Source organism: Populus nigra, chromosome 7, assembly GCF_951802175.1.
Source record: "Populus nigra chromosome 7, ddPopNigr1.1, whole genome shotgun sequence".
NCBI lineage: Eukaryota > Viridiplantae > Streptophyta > Magnoliopsida > Malpighiales > Salicaceae > Populus > Populus nigra.
Window position 1 is genome coordinate 3,183,838 of NC_084858.1, and position 21,170 is coordinate 3,205,007.

Below are 21,170 nucleotides of genomic sequence, written 5' to 3' on the forward strand. Positions count from 1 at the left end.
ATGACCGTGGTGGGCTGGAGGAAGGGGTGGGTTTTGATGACGTGGTGGTTGTTTATTGGATGGGTTGAGAAGTTTGGAGGTTGGTGGTAAGAAAGTAGAAAGGTTTGTTTTTTGTTAATGGTACCGTTTCGCATGTGTTTAGCGTCGGAGATTAGTTTTTAAAATATTATTAATTTAAAAATATATTAAAATAATATTTTTATTTTTTAAAAAAAATTATATTAAAATAATTTAAAAATATTAAAAAAATAAATTTTTAATAAACAAGGTTGAATTTCAATTTCAAAATGGGAAGTGGGATTTCTAGATGAAGATGATTGATGTTGTTACAAAATGCATCCTGTAGAGTGCCCTCCACTTGAATGAGATTAGGTTGTACTTGAGATTATAATAAAGATTGTTTTTTTATATATTTTTTTATTTTAAAATAATTTTTTTTTATTTTTTAAAAATTATTTTTAATATCTATACATAAAATAATTTAAAAATATATTAATTTAAAATAAAAAAATTCAATTTCTTTCAAAACCATTTCTAAAATATAATGAAAACACTATTTTAACTGCATGTCAATTTTAGGTTATTAAAAATAAAATTATTTTATTATTTTAATACGAAGGTTTTGATAAAATGGGTCAAATCTAATCAGAGTAATTTTTTAATTTTTTATGTTAAATTCAGTTGGCCCTCAAATCATGGAGTGTTTATGTTATATTTAGGGTATGCTTGTTTCTTGCAAAATGATTATAGAAAAATTATTTTTTAAATTTTCATGTGTTTGTTTGTCATTATAAAAGTTGGTCATTAGAAAATACTTTATAGTCAAAGAAAAATTTAGCTTGGTTTTCAGGAAAGTGTTTTTCTTTTATTTTGGACGAAAAACACTTTCTGAAAATTGTGGAAAAATTTAGAAATGTCATATTATTTGCTGATTATATCAAATTTGGTCCTCAAACTTTTGATTGCTATATATATTTTGTTTTGAATATTTATTTTTCAATTCCATTCCTTAAAATTTAATTTTTATATTAACTTTGATCCTTATTTTTATAATTGTTATTTATTTTTTCCTTATTATTTTTTAATTGAAATTTTTTTTATATTAAATTTGGTCCTCATTCTTTTTATTGTTACTTATTTAATTTGAAATAAATTATAAAATGTTAATTATTATTATTTTAATTTCTTCATCTTTTAATTTTTTTATTTTTTAGATTTGATCTCTATTATTTTGATTATTATTTATTTTATTTGAGATAATTTATGAAATTATATTTTTTTTCAATTTCATTCTCATTCAACTTTTTAATTTGTAAGATTGGTTTCTTATTATTTTAATAAACTTGAAAAAAAATAAAATATTAATAAGTTATTTTCCAGCTCATTTTCCACATAACCAAACATTGGAAAGTGTTTTCCAATTTATTTTCCATTACACTACCAAGCATCGGAAAATAATTCACTTTTCATAGAATTTATTTTCTTGAAATTCACTTTCTAGCAAATAAACGGGGGTAGCTTTTACAGGGGAAATTGGGCATCCGTAGAATAACATTGTTTTGAAAAATATTTGATAAAATATTATATTGTTACTTTGTTGCATTTTAAAAACATTGTACTTAGTAAAATTTGTTATTTTTAAGTATGATAATTATTTTTTTCACGCTAAAATATTAAATGTTGCATTTCTAAAGCGTAATAAGGCGAAAATACGTTATCATCTGGCTTAACTGATCGACAAGTACATGACGGTTAGTGAAATTGGTTAATTGATTCCAAAAGTAATAAAGAAAATTTCAAAATTGTCAAATTTAGGAGGCCTCAATGTGTTTTTTATATCTAAAGATCTAACGGTCCGCGTTGCGACGCAATGACTACGTACTATAAGAAAAACAACATCTAAAAACTTCTATAAATATTTGAGCATGATTTAATGGTCGGATAAAAAATAATAACTCTTATGATCTATTATTCTAATTTGACACAATCAAACCTTTCTTAAGTCTAAATTTATTCCATTGGTAAAAAAATATATTTATTAGGTCATCCATATAATATATTTGGAATAGATTCTCATTTAGTTATAACAAATCTATACTTGACTACTCAGAATCACCTATTACCACAAGCTGAACAAATATAATTGGACTTTTACTTTGTAGCACTTCAGAATCATGACATTTAGTAAATATCATGCTTAAGAAGCGCAAAAAAGTGAAAATATGTTATTTCATCAAATCATTTTCAAACGATGTTATCCCATCATTTTTTTATAATCAACTTGTTGATTTGACAAAAAAATAAATTTACGGTTATATTATTTATAGGAATTTTTTTTTGTTGTGGTTTAAAAAAATAAATTTTTTTAAAAATATGTATAATTAAAATTGTTGAGATAAATGTTTATATATCTTTATAAATAAAAATATATCTTCATAAATAAATAAAATATTATTTTAGCTTTTACAAATGAAACACTTAATTATTTTAGTATCTTTTGATTATTGGATATAAACTATCACAGTAACAAATATTCTCTTAATATGTACGATAAAATGTTCAGAGTAGCTGTTCTAACAGTGAGTGATACCGTTGCATCAGGGGCTGGGCCTGATCAAAGGTGTGGTATCAATTGTTGCTTCTTCTTTTTTCTAACATTTTAGCATCACCCGCACAGAAGCTTTCATGTTTTTTTTTTTTTTTTAATTATCGTGGAGTGTCCGGGCCAGCTTGCGCGCATCACGACTATTCCCCACGGCCACTGAACATCCTGCAAGTCCAGTGAGCAGGTAAGGCACCACGGGGTGATAGGCGTGCACATAGAGAATCGAACTCGAGACGGGAGCGGAACAAGTTACACAGTTGACCACTGAGCTAGACCCTTAAATGCGCTTTCATGCTTTCTTGATAGACTGATCAGTACCATTGATAGTTTCCTTGCTACCTCAAAACATACCATTAAAATATGATGATTAGCATTGTTTGATTTCTGTGACTGAACCTCTATTCAAGCTGCTTGTGGTAGTTTCGTTACTTTATTTAAAATCCAATATTTCGAGGTAATATACGTGTATGTCAAACCAAAGTTCATGGCATTCTGTCTTGTTTCCGTGTGACTGCACAATTAATTTCTATTTCTATGTTCCTGATTGTATCCAAGCTCTGAAAGAAAATAAGCTAAAAAATGTTTGGAAACTTGCAGCGGCCCAAGAGCAGTGTCAGTCTGAAATTCCTCATCAGAAAAACTAAGAGGAGCAAGAGTAGTCTTGACAGCTGTTGTCTCAGATGATGCGAGCAAACACAAGACTGTTCTGCAGAAATGGAGTTATAATGATAGAATGGATCTCATTCTTGACTTGAATGCAACATTGCAATATTTTCTTTTACCTTTTTTTTTTCTTCCTCTCCATCATTATCCCCTTCTGTAATGTTATATTAATTACTGAAGGTGGAACTGGCTTTACCCCAAGAGATGTGACTCCTGAAGCTACCAAGGAGCTGATTGAGAAGGAAACACCTGGCCTCCTTTATGTCATGATCATGCATGAGAGTTTGAAGGTACGTTATCCTCAAGCGTGTTCTTCCTACAGCTCAAAGCAGGAAATTATACACGAAACTGGTTATAGAACTAAGCTTTGGACTACCCTAAAATGGAGAAATGATTACAGTAATGTGTACACGAGGAAATATCCAGATTGAGTTTGCTTTTGAATCCAGTTAAGAGTTAATTTAGTTAAGTCCAGATAACTTGATGGGTAAAACCATGATTGAATTGACACTATCAAACTTGATAATGTCAGGTCAACTTTAATAATTTTTAAAATTTTTGTTTAAAATAATATTATTTTTCTTTGATGTTTCAAACATCAACGTTTCATTTTTTTTAAATAAACAATATCATTTGGAACAGATCCGGATTACCAACTAAATCATGAATGAAATGAAAACCTGCAACTCCAACCCTGGGTCAGGTATAATAATTTATTTTTCCAAGACAAATAATTCTACGTTATAGCTAATTGTGTAATATGTTAGAGCTCATAAAATAATTGCCTAGTTATAAGCAGGAACTACCAGTTCCTTGGTTCGCAAGTTACTGGCCACATCCTAAACTTGGTTCTCAAGTAATTAGCAAAAACGCTAACTTGATTCGCAAGTAACTAGCAAATTACTAAGACTACATATATACCCGCATGCACATATTATATAGCAGTAAACAGTTGGAGAAGTAGGCCAAGGAGAGAAAGGAAAGATGCAGATATTTGTGAAAACCCTAACTGGGAAGACTATTACTCTCGAGGTTGAGAGTAGTTACACAGTTGACAATGTCAAGGCAAAAATCCAAGACAAGGAAGGTAACCCTTTTTTGTTCTTCCCTTTTCATATCATATCATAAGCTTGTGTTGTTCTTTTTAACTAAGCTTGCCAAAGAAAACTGTGTGTAGATGGTCTAAATTTACATGGTGATTAATGTCGAATAGGAATTCCGCCGGAACAACAGAGGTTGATTTTTGCTGGAAAGCAACTTGAAGATAGCCGTACCTTAGCTAGCTACGATATCCAGAAAGGTTTGTTTCTCATTGTTCGTCAGAAAAATGCGAAGGGCTTCTGGTTTTTTGCAGTGATAGATTTTGTGAAAGGTTTTATTGATTTATCGTGGTTGGTGTTGTTGTTTAGAATCCACACTTCATCTAGTCTTGAGGCTTAGGGGAGGAAAAGGAGCTCCTAGCATGAAAATTGAGCCCTCCCTGAGGGAACTAGCTCGTAAATTCAATCAATACAAGCTGATTTGCCGCAGGTACACCTTCTGTCTTATCCTCGATGTTTAATATCCTAGAACTGATTAATGAACTCTTAGCTAGTGGGGCATACACATTGATTGACAAATTCTTGATTTAGAAAGTTAATATCATGCATGGATGGCCGTGTAGATTTTGTTTCATAGCCGGTTGAGATGCATTCCAAGAGTATAATCATCCCTTTTAAGATCACATTAACAGCTTATTTAAGCTAAACTCTCGGGATTAATTAAGGATCAAGAAAGTAATCCAACATGAACATGCAGACTTGTGATCTAGCAAACCAGTACTGATTGTTTTTTAGCTTACTGTTTTGGCTTGCTAGATGTTATTCTCGTCTGCCTCCCAGAGCTAAGAACTGCAGGAAGAAGAAGTGTGGCCATAGCAATGAGGTTATGATCAATTGTTTTTGCTCGATTTTCCATTATTTTCTTGTTTTGATTTCATTGTGCTGTCAGGACATGCTCTGATATCTTGTATTTTCTCTTTGCATGCAGCTGAGGCCTAAGAAGTTACCCCAGGGCTAATTAAATATGATCGTTTTGAAATTCAGGCCATCTAGTTTCTACAGTAAAATGCCCCAATCGAGATGCCTGCTTGCTGCTGAGCATTAATAACATTCAAACCTGTTATGGATTGAAATTTAGCTGTTTATCTATGTACTTTTGCGATCTAGCTACATAAAAATGGATCTAATTGAAAATATTTAGTACACATCGAGGACGAAATTGATGGACGCCAGGCAACTGGTGGACGGCAATATTCAAAATAAAAGGGTCTTTTTGCAATCAATTCAATAAATAAAGGATTACCTTAGCATTATGCAACTTTAAGAAACCGGATCACCTTTTTCACTCTTAAGAGCAACTACAGAAATAGAAAAAGGAGGGACTCGCTTTGCAAAATAAAAATGAGAGAGCATGACGGATCAAAAACAGCCAAAATAAGTGCAAAAGCGACAGCAGAAAGACCACCCAAAGCTTGAAAGTCTTCGGGGATAACTTCAAATCAGTCCCCATTCCACAGCCTCTTTCTCAATTAAGTCCCCAATCTGTACGTCTAACCGTCCTCAACGCATCCGTTAATCACCAACACATTCCTAAAATTATTCATACTCTTACATATGTTGTCTTTATGAGCTGGTAACACTTTTTTTACAATTTATTTTTTTTCTTTTCCAAAATTAAACTTTAACCAGAAAGAGTTTTATTCGAGTTTAATTATTATTTTAATTTTTTAATATAATTTAATTTCAAACCTGGAATCCAGGATTAACTTTCTGGGCTGAGCAGAGTGTAGCAATTATGACCTAATTGACAAAATGCTTGGGCATAAATGCAAACAGAAGGGCAGATCGGGGACTTTATTTGTTAAAAATACATACTAGGGACCTAAAGGATAAAAAGGGTGTCTTCTAGGGACTAATATGAGCCTACCCAACCTTTCTAAGACTCCCAAATCTATTCGGGAATAAATCCCCTTCCCCTTTCAATGCAAACCCTAAAAAGTACCCAATTTCTCCAGCTATAAATATAGTCTCATTCTCTCTCTCTCTCCTTCGCGAATCTTCTCTGATCCATCAAATTCACTCTATCTTCTCTCTCTCTCCAATTACCGCAACTCGCTACTTGGGATTCCCAATCTCACAGCCAAAGAGTTACGGTTTTTGAAGCTGCTTGTTACCGAACTGGAAAGGAGCCGTCGTGGAGAAGACGAGAAGGAGAAGCAGACGGGTTATTGTAAAATTACGGTTTTGCCCTTGTGATCTCGAAGAGCACAGATAAAAACGAATTCTGGATCCATGCCAAAGGTCTGTTCAAGCAGAAGTTCTAGCTTTTTGATTGCTTAGCTTGCCAACATTAGGGTTTTGTGATTTTGTTTCAAATTACAACTCTTCCATTCCTTCTTGCTGTAATGCGATTAGGTCAGCGAATGTAGAGAAATTCCATCGACTTAGCGTAGTAGTACGGTGAGACTTGACCGGGTGAAAATTTTGGTTTATAGGGTAATTAATGTGGCTATTTGTAATTTTTTATGTTACCAGAGCGGAGTTGGTATTAGTACGTGGAGTATCCGCAGCAGTAGCTGTCCCATAGGTGCATTGATTGGTTGATGAGGTGTTGATTTACGTGTGCCTTCTGTGTGCTACTCGTCGAGCTTGGTAGTGGTCAACAGTTTCGAAATCTTTAGATATTCTTGAAAGGAAGGGGAAAAGATTGGTCGTTCGATAATCGTATATGTAGGAGAGGTTTGTGGAGCTGAATATGATCTGGTGTGGTATACTGGGATAGAGGATAGTGTTTTCATTAAAATGGAGGGAGAACATTGCCTTGCATAGCGCATCAGCTCTTTCTTTTCTTTTCTTTTCTTTTTGTGGGTTTGTTGAGTGTTGACTAGGGGTGTTTTTATAGTCCAGTTTGGCTGGCAATTTATTTATGCTACACATGAGCAGTATAACCAAAAAATTGTCTAATCAATTAGCTCATCATTTTCGAAAAGCTCTGGGAGCTTATTTCTGATGGGTAGTTGTTGAGGTTGTATCATAACTCTGAAAAAGGTATCACTAGTTGGATGGGTTCCCTAATATAAGGGGCTGTTTATTGAAATTCTCGTCCTATGAATCATATGTGATTTTTAAGCTGCCAAGTCTCCTTGTTGCTTGTTCGAATTTTTCCCAATGTTTTGTATGGTGTTTGGAAGGATGGTCATTATAGAATCCCTTGTTTCCCTGAGGTTTAAATAGATCCCCCCAATGTTTACCTTTTCTGTTGATTATAGAATATCCATTGACCCCTTCAAAGTATAGTGGCCTTAGAAAAGATAGTGAATTGATGTGTAAATCTAATGTGCTATAAAATGAAGGAAATAAGCATTGAATGCCCACTTGTTTGTTCAGATGTTGCCTATAGCGTGAATTTTTTATATGAGTCATGCTATTCATGACCCTTGGTGTGATCATTTGTTTACTCTATCTTCAGCAGCAGTTTTGTTATTCAAATATCTTGTTCTGTAGATACTTGGATTACAGTATAAATTTACAAGTAGCTACTTGATGCATTCTTTGTTTATATACTGAAATGCTTTTTTAAAGGCATTTGATAGTTATGAAGCATTTATCTCTTGTGATAAATAACATGCAGTTGGTGGTTCACCTTCTCATTAAACATTGACCCATGGATCCAGAAAGCAAGAAGTTTGGAAGAGGTAAGAATTAGTTTTTAGAATATTTTTGGCTTGTTGCCCGTTACCCCTACCCCTACCCCCTCTTGATTTTAATGGTTGATGAGTGTTGTGTCCTAGGGTTATCATCATTACTCATTTCAAATCATTCCATACCTGGGTCATTCTATCTGAACATGGAGATGTAGGTATCTTGTATTGATGTTACAACCTGATGTTACAAATATTTTTGAGGCCAAGTATAATTTTTTTTGCTCTCCTCCCAACCAAACCAAAATTATACTTATACCAGAGCTGAAACAATATCTCCAAGTCTATCATCTACCACGTCATCCAAAAGAAAGTTAAGGCCAGCAGTCCTGTACTGTAACTGTGAGAAGTGAAGAGAATATGGTTGGAGGTTCATGTGGGGTTTGAAAATTGCTGTAAATCTTATCCAAGAGCATAATATTTAAACAAATATATAAGACTAAAAGATTGTAGGTAGAATTGATTATTAGGTCTATAACCATAAATTAAGTATACTTGGCCAAAAACGGAGAATGATTATGAAAATATTCAAGGGCACTTCTGAAATTCTCCATTTAGAAACATCAAATATAAATCATCTTCCAAAACGGTTTAAATTCTTTAGGAGGGATGAAAAAACTAGGTATTTTTTTAGCAATGTGCCTTATTGATCACTGACTTGGTAATGGCTCATCTCATAATAATCTTTGTATAAATTCATTCATGTGATTGCATGTAACGCTTGCATATGCAACTGAGCTTTATCTCTACCCCCTTGTTTTTATGAATCAAGAAAAAAACTCATCTTACCCCCATTCAGACTTGTGCATTCAGTTGACCTGCTCAATTTATCATTTCTAAATATCTGAAAAAGGAAACACCAGATGTCAAGCTGTCTTTATTTATTCAAAGCAATGCAAGTATTTTTTTCCCCCTAATGTCATTTAAATACAATAAACATCCTTCATCCACTTGAAGAAGGGAAGGGACAAGAAGGTATTCATAAAGAAGGAGCTCAGAATGTGAAATGAATATATAAGTGAAGCTTGGAGAAAAAAATTGAGGTTTACCTGATATTTTGTTGCATGCACTGATGAGATGGTGCCCTTTTGAAACTTCAGGACCAAGAGAGCTGACTGGTGCCGTTGATCTTATAAGTCACTTCAAATTGTTGCCCCACCATGAATTTTTCTGCAAGAGGTCACTTCCTTTGTCAATTGCAGACACGCATTATCTTCACAATGTGGTGGGAGACACTGAAATAAGAAAAGGAGAAGGGATGCAACTGGATCAGCTTATCCAGAATACCTCCAGAGATAGTAATGCACACATAGAGCCCTTTGACCTAGATGTACTTAGGGAGGCCTTCCAACTGAAGGAAACTACTCCTATAGATTTGCCTTCTGTAAGAAATCTATCTTGCCTTTAATTTTGTGGGTTTATCAGTCACTTTAGTTTAGTGTTGCAAAATTGGCATTGGTTCATAACACCAATGTATTTTGACATTTAGTACTATTTTGTTTGGTGTCCCAATGTATTTTTATTTATTTATTTATTTTTCCCATCCTCTTTAGGCAGAGAAGGGGACTCCTACCATAGCCGGGAAATCAAAAGTTGAGTCCAAGGACAAGGATAGGAAGCATAAAAAACACAAAGAGAGAGATAAGGAGAAGGAGAAGGAGCACAAGAAACGTAAACACCGTCATAAAGATAAAGACCGAAGTAAAGACAAAGACAAGGAGAAGAAGAAGGATAGAAGTGGACATCATGATTCTGGTGCTGACCATTCCAAAAAACACCACGATAAGGTTAGAACTTACTACTTGTTTGCAGCTACTGCTTGAACATGACGCAGCCTATAAAATCATAGTTAAATTTATAGACTAAGTTACTTTTGTATGGTGTTTGGCATCTATAGTAAACAGTTCAACTTCCTATGTGCACAATAACTCAAATCTCTATTCAAATAAATGTCACATTCACCATTGACAATTAAAAACTAGTAAATTTGCTGATGGCTAGGAATGAACTGCAGTGATTGGTGATTTTGACATTAAATGTTTTATGCTCAATGTCATTGCCAATATGGACTTTGTTGTTGTATGATTTCAGAAAAGGAAGCATGATGGAGATGAAGATTTCAATGATGTGCACAAGCACAAAAAAAGTAAGGTAATGTATATTTGTTTGAAGTAATGGTGATTTTGCAGTATGTCCAGTCTCATCTCTCTCATTTTTGTTATGAATTACTTGGCTGCTTTTCATTTCTTAGTCCCCCGTTCTCCTTAAATAAGCTCTCTGTTTTGTATTTTGTTCTCTTGCAGCATAAGAGCTCAAAGATAGATGAAATTGGTGTGATAAAGGTAGCAGGCTGAAACAGTTGCGTACTATAGTTCATTTTTGTTTGAAGTGGTTGTTGTTGACAGTTTGGAAGGGGTTTTGACTTGAAGTTGTCCATTGTTTTGAGGTAGATACTTTATCAGAATATGATTTCTATCCTTCTTTTAATTTGATGTATGAAAACTAATTTTGTGAATGTGTACCCATCAAACTCCAGAGACTCCTCCAAAATAAACAAGTAACAGATTTATATTGAATCATTCCACTTGCTCAAGCTGATTTAAATCATTCCTCTTTGAAAGAAAAAAGGAAGTTCTCCTTGGGCATAATCTAAAAAGTTTGGTGAATAAATAATAACCATGGATGATTTCTTGTGAGGTACCCAAACAAAGTAGCCTCTCATCGTCAACACTCTGCATGCTCTTTCATCTCCAGAGCATTACTATGTCGTTTAGTAGCATCAATTATGTGATATAAGTATAGCGGTGATAATCACTTTTGTTATTTTTCATCATTACCATTAAGGTGTTTCTAACATTTCGTTCTCATTTTTATGCAGAGTAGGTTTTGAACTGACTGAAAATGTGAAGATGGTGAATTCACCAGACAAGAACATTTGCATGCCAGGTTGAGATTTGCTGAAAATGGAACTTTGTATCATAACAATGGTCTAGTATAGTTGCTGGTAATAGGGAAAACTTCCCTTAGTTCTTATGGTGCATTGGATATTTCCTCGTGTACACATTATTGTAATCATTTCTCCATTTTAGGGTAGTCCAAAAGCTTAGTTCTATAACCAGTTTCGTGTAGAATTTCCTGCTTTGAGCTGTAGGAGGAACACGCATGAGGATAGAGATTGTGTATATTGATTAATTCCTTTCTTCCCCGAACAATTGACATGCTTCTTAGATAACCAATAGGATCTTAATGGGGCTAGGGTTTTTGCATGCTGTCTTGAATGTTCTCTTCAGTCGGGCGACATTCGTGTAACCGAACTGCAGAACTAGGGGAGATTATAGTTAGGAAACTGGGGAAATTTTTGTTAATGCTGATGATTCGTTTTGAGGTCAACTAGGGAATGATACTATCTTGTAATATATAACGAGCAAAATGGGACTGAGTGGGAATTCAAAGCTCTTAATGATCACAGAATAATTTCGGGACTGAAACTCATTGATGATTGATTGGTGCGAGCTGTGTTTGTACCCTAGCAAATCCCTGAAATGTGTCAGTAATGTTATCTACTCAGATAGTAATTTGATTTTCATCTTGTTTTCTGATTCTTTTGAGAGCAAAACTCAAGACTTGTAACTGTTGTTGGTGGCTTTGCTTCTTTTTATTGTTAGACTTGACCATTACCCTCTCTAACCTTAGCAGCCACTTGAAAGCTGAAAGGAGTCGAAGAATAATTCCATTTATTATAGTTTATATTCTATTATTTATAAAATTAATTTCACATTATTTATTGAAAAATATTAATTTATGTAATACTTTATTTGTGAAAAATACATAGAAAGAATGCATCAGACCACACGACGTGCTCCTGTGCAAATGTATTTTACTATTATCATGCAGAAACCTGAACACATCTGCAGCTACTCTTCCATTTTTCTAGCAAAGCATGGACGGGAGCTTGTGTTTTCCAACAGCTTGGTCATCTTCTCAGAAGCTTCTGCCCGCTGTATTTTCAACTCTTCATTTCTTCTCAGCTCCAGCTGTAATTCTTCTTCCAACATCTCCTTCTCCGCCCCCTTCAGATCTGCATTGAAGACGCTTTGCTGATATTCAAGAATCATACTCTGAATTTCATGCATTCCAGCCTCTCTGATTTCTAAGAGAGTTTCCTTCTCGTGGGTTACAGCCTGAAGTGCAAGTTCCATTTCCTCCACAGATTTGGATCCCTTCTGTATATCCGTTTGTACAACTTGCATTTCACTCTCTATCTTACCCAACTTTTTACTCAAAACATCAAATTCTTTCTTTATAAGACCAAGATTTTCGCGGGACAGCTTCATTTCATTCTGTATCTTGGTTTTCTCTTCCTCGGACTTCAATAACTCTGTAGCTTTACCGCCTAATTGCCAATTTCTCTGTGAGGTGTCTACATTCTCAATGTTATCTATGGCAAAAAGGACCTTTTCACTCTCCTGTCTCTGATTCTCCTCCATAAGTTTGGATTTCAAAACTGCCAGTGCGTTCTTCAATTCAATTTCAGATTGTTGAATCCTTCCCATGGTGGCCTCAGATTCTTCCTTGCAAACTTGAAGGCGAGCCAACTCTTCTTTCTTTTTCTCAAGATATGACGTTGAAGCATTTACCCTTGCCTTTGCTCTGTGTTCTCGCTGTTCAAAGTAGGCAATTGATGAAGCAAAACTTGACACGGAATATCTCAGTGCTGATAACTTCTTATCTACAAGAGCTCTTTTCTCTTGCATTTCAGAGGAAAGTAGCTCAAGGGATCGAAACTCTTCCTGTTTTATCAAGAGCCCTTCTTCTGTTACTTCAATTTCTCTCAGAACTTTATCAAACTCAATGAAAGCTTGTTCCGTGTTCAGTGGAGATGCAGGAGACTGAAGACATTTCTCTCCATCAACTTCCATACTGTTCTGTTCATCAGAAGAAAGCAATCTTCTCAGTTCATCCCTCTCATGCATAGCTATCTCATACAAACCCATCAGCTTTTCATTTTCTTCATGCGTTTCCATAAGCTGCTGCTCTAGGTTCTCAACTGTTTTCATCTCCCTCTCACTTGCGTTGGCAAGTTCAGGAGGAGTATCATTATCATGAACTTCCATGCCATTTTGTTCGCTCTCATCATCATTCACGTTCTTGTAGTTACTTTTTGAAGCTGCCCGTTCATACATTTCAATGAGACTATTTTTTTCCTCAATCAAAGCTTTTAGTTTTGACTGTAGCTCCTTGTTTGCCTCAATAAATGTTTCAAGCTTCAACTGCAGCTCATTATTCTCCGTAGACAATGTAATAGCTTTTTCATGAGCTTCAGCTTCTTGTTGACTTGCTGCGGCAATGGCATCAACCATTGTTTTGAGCTCCACATTGACAACTGATGCATCAGTTGACAAAGGAAGCTCAAGTTGCTCTGTTTTCTCGTTTGTGGCTCTAAAAAATCTCTCTTCTTCAAGTTTCATCATGAGATCATTGACATGCCTACAAAATAATCTAGTCAGGCAGACAGCATTTCAAAATAGTACAGTACATTCGCACATACACACTGCTTATTAGGTATTTGAGTCTACATAAACGTACATTCATCATCAGCTGTGTAATCATGCTGGAGGTAAAGTAACCAAACTTGTTCATTGAAAAATTAAATCAATTGACAGTTTGAAAATTTTATCAAGTGAAAGAATTAAGAGTCAATCCATTACCTTTCTAGTCTTTCCTTCTCTTCAAAACAGAAATCCAACTTCTTAAGGAGCAAGTCAATTTCGGCCTGGTTTTGAATAACCTATAATACATAAATAAAAAATCTGTCACGTTGTATCAAATGAAAGCCGCATAAAAGTTTGTGAACAAAGAAGTAGAGTGGCGGACCTGTATGCGAAGGAATTCGTTCTCCTCATTAATTGAAGATTGACAAGGTGATCTTGGTTCCTGTGTCAACAATAGTTATTTATATCCATAAAGTCTTTGGTGCTAAACCATGCATGAGTAATACAAACACCAAAGCATGCATAGTTCGTAAGATAATTCAAAAACATACACCAAGCACTTGCCATTATAATATGATTATCTAGAAACAAATTTGTAATTTCAAACTGGATCATTCTAAAATCAGGAGGCAGAATTTCTGCTTTTCTTTCTCTTTGTTTTTTTGGTAAAGATGGTGGATCCAAGCAAGAATTCCTCAGCAAAACTATCGTTGTAACATCCCGGGGATGGATGAAAAATGCAAAATTCTGAAATCTACAGTGCTGAATACAATATTCTCTGAATATCATATTACAACGTCATTCATTTTGTGCTACAGGATGGCTGCAGGAGAGAAATACCATCTAGGAACTTCTTATGCAAGCAGTTAGCCTGAATTTGAAGTTCGAAATATAATTATCTCTACAATGAATAAATAGAAATGCAACTACTGAAATCATACTATTTTAAAAAGTTTTTGAGGTGAAAACCAAACAAAGAACTCTTGCAACAATGAAGAAGAAGCTAGCACCATCATCACCAGACTTTCATGAAAGAGTACAACCCATTAGCTTATTTTACATCCCATCTCAATAAATGTAATCAAAACTGATACGCTAAGAGTTAAATATATATGCCAAAGTGGTTGCACTGTTGTGAAAAATGCTTTGGAAGATACATCTGCTTGAATTGTACCTGACTCAAAATTGTTGGATCATCATGTACTGCTGCTGTCTTCATGTCTAAGCTAGTTTTCTGTAGTCGAAAGAAATTAAAAAAACTCACAGTTAATGAGAAAAAAAAATTCTAAATGTAGCCATGCATTTTCAAAGTTCACAGTAAAGCTTTTGAAGAACCTGAACTGCCAAGGAATCTGATTCATGCATAAGTTTCCAATCCAGTGCTTCTAGTAACTGCATATACAATCAGAAGATGTTTTAGAAAGGATAATTTGACTGAAAACAGCTTAAAACATGTTTAGACATTGTTTCCTCTACCTTATTCTGTAAGACCATGATTTGTTCATTCATCATCACCCTCTCACCTTCCTCACAAAATGACTTTAATCTGTGAAGTATAGCCAAAATAAGCATCCCCATTTAACGGGAAATGATTTCAGAATATATCTTGGACATAAAAATATTACTTGAAATCTGTTCTTTGCAAACAAAAAGATATAAAAAGAATATTCATGAACTAATCAGGTGCATTCCTGTTTTATCAGGTTCAGTTAGTTGGAAATTACTGTTTATTGCTAGCAGAGATGTTTGACCTTGGTTTTAGTTGCTAATATTATTAACTTTTTTTAGCCTAATTTTGACATAAATCTACATCCAGCTCGAATTTCATTGAATTGACAACCAATGTATATGTATCGAGACCAATATAATTTGCCACTTTACTGAGAAAGAGAGTTACAGAGGCTGAAAAAGACATGCCTTCTAATTTCTTCCTTTAGACGCAAATTTTCTGTGGCAAATCTTGTGACTTCTTGGTTGCGATCAACCTGGGTTCGTAAAACTTCAATTTGCTTCAGATGCTCCTCCTTTTCTTTCAACAAGTGTGTTTCAGCTGAAATCTTTCCAGCAGAAACTGCCTCTAGCCTCTTAACTCCTGCCTCTCGGAATCGTAGTATCATTTTTAAGCTTTTTATCTCATCCTCTCTCTGTTTGGTCTAGTGCATTCCAAAAAAAAATCAGAAACAATTTCAGATCATTAATTAAATCCAAACAATATGTTTCGCACATACCAGTTGCATAACTGCTTGATTTTCAGCTGTCAATGCCTTCAAAGCTATGTCCTTGTCCTTTTCTCTTCTAAAAGCCCCGACAAGGGCAACTTCATAATCTTTCTTCTATAAAAGTACAGCACAAAAAGAATTTTAGCTGAGAGTCATTCAACAATTCTGTGTTAAATAGTCAAGGTTAAGAACAAGCGACGGGTACCTGAGACATCCTATTTTCAGACATAAGCGGACTAGAGGATCCATGAAACCCTTCCCACTTGAAACTTCCAGGAGATCCGAGAAAGCTTAAGGATGAAGTATCACTATCTAGATTTTCAGCTTCCCCATTGACTAAACTACGCAGTCGAGACACTTCTTTCTGAAAGTATATGAACACAGATGCAATCATAAGCAGTCAAGATGGAAAACCTAACCTTGTCGCTTTCCTTGGAACAATATTGAGTTATTTTAGGTAACAATTATCTAATAATGTTACTAAAACAATGTACAGTGTTATTTTAGCTTTGAAATAAGAAAGGCCTCGTAAGATGAGGGAATCTCATTTGAGCACAATACCTTAAGTTGTTGAATTTGCAAGCGCATCACAATAACGTCTCCTGATGCATCTTCGTTAACAATTGCCTGGAGGAAAAGTAAAGCAGTGACTTTCTGTGTGCATAGCAATGGCTGACATTAAGAACTTACCATGTACCAATAAAATGTTTTGGAAAGCCCCACCAACAACTTCAATTGGGACTTTTTTTACTATAAGGGAAAGAAAAGTATGTGCCAAATTTTAATCTTTTACAATAGTATCAGTTACAGAAGGCTAGGCTTCGCTATTTCATGATCGCTGGTAACCAGGTATAGATTATACACAAACTTAAAAGCAAGATCACATACATTATTTTTTATGAATTTTGCTCGTTGTGCAAACTTCAATGTGCTTAACGTCTCCAAAGAACAACTGCAAGGGACCCAAAAAAAATATTATACTGAAATGTGAACACCCACATACAAATATGCCATGCTTGTTAACATTTATTTTTAAGTTTACACGAGTGGCCAAGCAAGAACTTAAGAGAAACCATTATGGAGAAGATAGCAACTAACCAAAGAGATGGACTGATATTTGCAATTATGATGGTTTTTGAATTTCCTCCCAGAGAATCCTGAAAAAAAAATAATTAGATAGAAATGCATATATTAGCAATTCATATCATTATAAAGGAAATTAGAACTTAATAGTCAAGACATTTAATGCAAAATATATTCCAAAATGATAGAACTTTATCTCTTCAAAAAATAAATATTAAAAACTTTTCAACTACACCACAATCTTTTGTAGGCCATAGCAGAGAGATTCTCTAATTCAGTCCATACTTTCAATGCTTCTACTACTTTCAAAGACTGTCATCGTCACTTATGCTAGGCAACCCAAGAATCTTATGATAATTAAGGTCACCATACTTCCTAAACTCAATTTAGTTGGATAACTACAGTGCATCCAACCAACCCTTATTCTTGAAGGTAGAAATTAATTAGGATGGAAGGAGGAGGAATGCTTCCACACAGAGGGCTCACACAAAAATTATCTAAAAGTTACAAAAAAGCAAGAATTATACTTCGATTCATGCCCACAAAATTCAAAAGGAACTTTTGCTCTAGCTGAAAACAAAATATAAAAACTCTGCTAAATGTATTCCAGATAGACATTTTGTTGTTATCTATGAGATTGGTAGGGTATACTTCTGATATTTCAAATTCAAGAATTAAACATATTCTATTTTAAAAAGTATACCTGAAGCAAAAATGTGAGCTTCGAATCCCGATAAGGAACATGGTGCGACTTGCCATTTGATATACTTACGAGGTTCATAATAACAAGTCTGCAAATATCAAAACCATCTAAATGAAATTAACAGTTGACTTGAATTCATACTTTGACTTCACATATAAAATAAGTCTTAAAATAGTTTTTTAAAAACGAATTAAGAATAAGTTGGAGACCGCACCCCAATGTCGAAAGTGACTTGTTGATATTGGTAGCTTCCTTAAGACGTTCACCTTCAGCACCAGAACTCTTTTGCCTATGATGATAAACATAAGGATAACAAAACTTAGATTGGAAGTTTTACTAATTAACGTCTTCAATAAAATTATTTTTCTATTCCACATCACAGCACCTTTCAGATCCTGCTAAATCAACAAGATTAAGCCGAGCAAACCGATGGTGAATTACGCCTTGGGATTCCCACTGATGACAAACCACCGATTAGAATTGCCATATCAAACCAATCCAATTAACAGTATTCAGAATCACTTATTTTCTTTCATACTTAAAACTAAATGTTTTTAAGGAATGAGATAAGGAAGGCATTCAGAATATGTTGCTTTTCAAGAATAAATGCAAATGAAGACTCTTGTATGATTTCTTTTCAATTATTCATATTATTTTTTTGTTGTTGAGAAAATCGACTAACCTTACTTTCAATGATGCAAGTAAATACACTATGAGAACGACTACTTGCACGATTCATATTTGTGGCTGCTACTTTTCTATTTGCTGCACCCTGAAAAAACAGTACACGATACTCGGTTAAGTAAAATTTTGAGGAAATAAAAGAAATAAGTATCCATGTAAATGTACAAGTTCGGATTTAATCTAAGAAAGAATTCTTCTTCCAAGTAAACTTTTTGTATCGTTGACTTTTCCCAATCTTCCAACAAGAGTTTCATACTTAGGACATTGTAGTTCTTGCTTCATATTACACAATTTTTAGAAGCTTTGTGCTTGATCTGATAATCAGAAACAGTTGGAGATTTCAAAACAGAATACTGATTGAAATTTTATTTCTCACAGTAAGCTTGCTTCGAAGAGCACATACATAGTGTTAAGGCAATTTGTATACCTGAATAAGTTGATGAAGCACATCTCGAGCACTTGCAACTTCTATCTCCTTGAGATTCTCCACATAAACCCCTTTCTTCACATCTTCTCTTATCTGTAATAATAATGTCCACCGAATATTCTTAATTTCACCAAAATGCTCAATTAAAGAAAAATAAAAGGAGTGCAACTTCAAATACACGCACATGGTTTAACACAGTTCAAAAGAAAACTAATATAAAGAGAGTTGTCAATGGTGTAAACATATAAAAAAATTTTGAGGGTTTTAGAGCTCTTTCATTGCAGAGTTCTTTTCCAAATTGCAAATTGCTTTTTTTAATGCAATCAAGAAAAAAACAAATCAATTGAAGAGATGCAGACTTCAAGAAGTAACCTATACCTGCAAGTTGGTAGATGACGGATCCAGGAGATCAAGAATCTGTTCGTTGTATATTTCCAAGAAAGAGCATTTACAGGTAAATTTTATCTTTTCATCTTTACGAACCTCTTTTTCCTGATACAAATGATCAATTAAAAACCACAATTAGATTCCTTTCACAGAAACGGAAAAAAGTTAATGCACTGATGTATATTCAGCAACCCTAAAAATAGAAAGCTAATTTATACTTTCAGCCATTGGCCATTGGTTTGAATATGAATTCTGTGAATGTGGAAGGAAAAAAGGCCTGCAGCAAACCTCCGCCGCTTAGCGAACAAAAAGATACCAGATATGCACACAGTAAACATAAGTCTACGAAATCTTAGAATCAGTTAAATCCAACTCATGATAAAAACAAAGGAAGGGGAGAAAGCACAAATCTTTCTTTTATGACCGTGCAATTGGGCTCATCTTTTCAAGATTAGCTAAATAGTAGCACATGAAAACTAATGCTTTGGAAATAGTTTGGGAATAGCTCACTCATATCCAAAAAACAAAAAATAAACATATTCATGGTCAGCTTGATGTCCAAGAGGAAAATCAAAAACCTTCTGGATTCTTGAGAACAAATACTCAAACACCCTAGGTGTCATTCCACAATTAACACTATGTCTTCGAGTCCCTCCCTCGATGTCTCCAAGCATTGTATGAGTCTTTCCACTTCCCGTCTGCATATATACACAATAGATTGTGTATTAACGAATGTTAAAGTCATTTTAGCTAAAAAAAAAATAAATTCTATAAGCCCTTCACAGCATTTTCATTCCAATCAATCTATCTCAAATACTGAAAACTAGAATACCACATTAAAATTAAAACCCTTAGCAAAATCTCACTTGGCCATATGCAAACATGCAGCTGTTGTAGCCTCCCATACAATTGTCCACCATCGGCAATCCAGCCATTTTGAACATTTTTTCCTGTTACACCACATTAATCAAATTAACCATTCCAATTAAGACTCTACCCCAAAAAAAACCAAACCCATTTTCGTTTCAGAGAAAAAAGAAAGAAAGAGGTGGATACCTGGCTAATAGTTTCATCCGCAACAAGATCGAAAGTAAACCGTGACTCGGGATGCCCGGTCCAAGTAATTGTCTGACAACTTTCTTGCCTAACGCACTTGCCATGCCCTTGAACAGATATTTCTGAACTGCTTAACGGTCTTAATCTTATAATAACCTAAAAAAATTAATCAAATAACAATAAATTAAACAAGATTGTAGCTTAATTGAATAGCAAAACCACTTAATTTAAAGCTTGAATGGCATCAAATTGTGATATTTCTGACTAAATCAACACTTTTTGAAAATCCAGGAACCAAAATGACAAGCAACAGCAAACCTGAACAAATTCAAAAAATAAAAATAAAAAATGACAACCCATATCACAAGCATAACCTTAATTTAAGCTTAATTAGGCTCAAAATATAATATTTGGACTAAATCATAACTTTTTTTAAATCAAGGTACAAAATGAAAAGAAAAGGGCTAACCTGCACGTTATGTTCCTTCCAGAATGAAGGATCCTCGGAGAACTCAAAGCTCTGAGCATGCCGCGGCACCGACACCACTGATCCTGTAACGCCACCGTTGTCGTCCTCCTCCCAGTCATCAATCCTCCGGGCTGCTGACATGGCAACCAAGGATTGGGCGGAAGCAAGGTTATGATCTCGAGAGACGGATTTCAGTAGATCTGGAGTGCTCGGCACAGATTCCGAGACGGACCGGTCATGAAACCCGAACCGGCTCTTAATCGCGCTCGCCGTGTCCGATAGGAAAGGCATTTTAAGTTGGTTGGAAAATCTAGGGCAAGAGTTCGGGGTGAAAGGGGTGTTTGGGAGGTGAGAAAATTCGAAGAGAAACGAGAAGAAAAAAGAGAGTGTTTCTTTCTTTCTTCTTTCCTTCCTTCCCTCCTTTCTTTCTTTGTTTTTTTTTCTTTTTGAAAATGAATTTTTGAGGGAAAATGAGGATTCGGTGGTGGGAGTGATCGGACGGTGGAGATAGGTTTAGATGAGCGGTTAGGATGGTTTGGATTTGAATTCTGGAGACCGTTTGAGTTTTGAAAAGGTGGATTTTTGTAGGAGAACGAAATTACTGGAAAGTCCCTGTCTCTAACGGTAAGATGATGGGCATA

General features: G+C 34.7%; 3 protein-coding genes across 4 annotated transcripts; 2 read left to right on the forward strand and 1 right to left on the reverse strand.

Annotated features, from left to right (window-relative positions):
• The first annotated feature begins 4,227 nt into the window (after nt 1–4,227).
• LOC133699272 (ubiquitin-like) lies at nt 4,228–5,585 on the forward strand. The gene is made up of 5 exons (XM_062122473.1): nt 4,228–4,355; nt 4,482–4,568; nt 4,678–4,798; nt 5,125–5,191; nt 5,297–5,585. Exons 1-5 carry the CDS (start codon nt 4,253–4,255, stop codon nt 5,324–5,326), a joined length of 408 nt encoding a protein of 135 aa, XP_061978457.1. The 5' UTR covers nt 4,228–4,252; the 3' UTR covers nt 5,327–5,585.
• Nucleotides 5,586–6,276: 691 nt separating this feature from the next.
• LOC133699271 (mediator of RNA polymerase II transcription subunit 19a-like) lies at nt 6,277–11,221 on the forward strand. Of its 2 annotated transcripts, none has more exons than XM_062122470.1 (7): nt 6,277–6,609; nt 7,940–8,003; nt 9,110–9,393; nt 9,563–9,796; nt 10,101–10,160; nt 10,313–10,455; nt 10,888–11,221. In XM_062122470.1, the coding sequence occupies exons 2-6, from the start codon at nt 7,973–7,975 to the stop codon at nt 10,361–10,363; spliced, it is 660 nt and encodes a 219-aa protein (XP_061978454.1). In that variant the 5' UTR covers nt 6,277–6,609; nt 7,940–7,972; the 3' UTR covers nt 10,364–10,455; nt 10,888–11,221. The 2 variants fall into 2 exon arrangements, with proteins under 2 accessions (XP_061978454.1, XP_061978455.1); XM_062122471.1 differs by having other exon boundaries at nt 10,893–11,221.
• Nucleotides 11,222–11,786: 565 nt separating this feature from the next.
• Nucleotides 11,787–20,969, reverse strand: LOC133699270 (kinesin-like protein KIN-12E). Its single transcript, XM_062122469.1, has 22 exons — nt 20,530–20,969; nt 20,061–20,216; nt 19,871–19,954; nt 19,583–19,702; nt 18,996–19,109; nt 18,618–18,710; nt 18,189–18,278; nt 17,892–17,962; nt 17,721–17,795; nt 17,507–17,594; nt 16,819–16,877; nt 16,609–16,672; nt 16,282–16,347; nt 15,926–16,084; nt 15,730–15,834; nt 15,419–15,654; nt 14,978–15,047; nt 14,837–14,893; nt 14,676–14,735; nt 13,884–13,943; nt 13,718–13,797; nt 11,787–13,496 (listed from the first exon to the last, which is right to left on the reverse strand). Exons 1-22 carry the CDS (start codon nt 20,818–20,820, stop codon nt 11,924–11,926), a joined length of 3,771 nt encoding a protein of 1,256 aa, XP_061978453.1. The 5' UTR covers nt 20,821–20,969; the 3' UTR covers nt 11,787–11,923.
• Nucleotides 20,970–21,170: the final 201 nt, after the last annotated feature.

What these genes read in the sequence shown, in the direction of transcription:
- LOC133699271 (XM_062122470.1), top strand. Translation starts at nt 7,973, where the DNA reads ATGGATCCAGAAAGCAAGAAGTTTGGAAGAG. An exon ending in CTCCTATAGATTTGCCTTCT is followed by an intron (nt 9,394 to 9,562) that starts GTAAGAAATCTA and finishes CATCCTCTTTAG; the next exon opens with GCAGAGAAGGGGACTCCTAC. An exon ending in ACAAGCACAAAAAAAGTAAG is followed by an intron (nt 10,161 to 10,312) that starts GTAATGTATATT and finishes GTTCTCTTGCAG; the next exon opens with CATAAGAGCTCAAAGATAGA.
- LOC133699272 (XM_062122473.1), top strand. Translation starts at nt 4,253, where the DNA reads ATGCAGATATTTGTGAAAACCCTAACTGGGAAGACTATTACTCTCGAG. An exon ending in AAAAATCCAAGACAAGGAAG is followed by an intron (nt 4,356 to 4,481) that starts GTAACCCTTTTT and finishes AATGTCGAATAG; the next exon opens with GAATTCCGCCGGAACAACAG. An exon ending in TACAAGCTGATTTGCCGCAG is followed by an intron (nt 4,799 to 5,124) that starts GTACACCTTCTG and finishes TTGGCTTGCTAG; the next exon opens with ATGTTATTCTCGTCTGCCTC.
- LOC133699270 (XM_062122469.1), bottom strand. Translation starts at nt 20,820, where the DNA reads ATGCCTTTCCTATCGGACACGGCGAGCGCGATTAAGAGCCGGTTCGGG. An exon ending in TGTTCTCAAGAATCCAGAAG is followed by an intron (nt 19,110 to 19,582) that starts GTTTTTGATTTT and finishes CATTTGTATCAG; the next exon opens with GAAAAAGAGGTTCGTAAAGA. An exon ending in GATTTAGCAGGATCTGAAAG is followed by an intron (nt 17,796 to 17,891) that starts GTGCTGTGATGT and finishes TTATCATCATAG; the next exon opens with GCAAAAGAGTTCTGGTGCTG.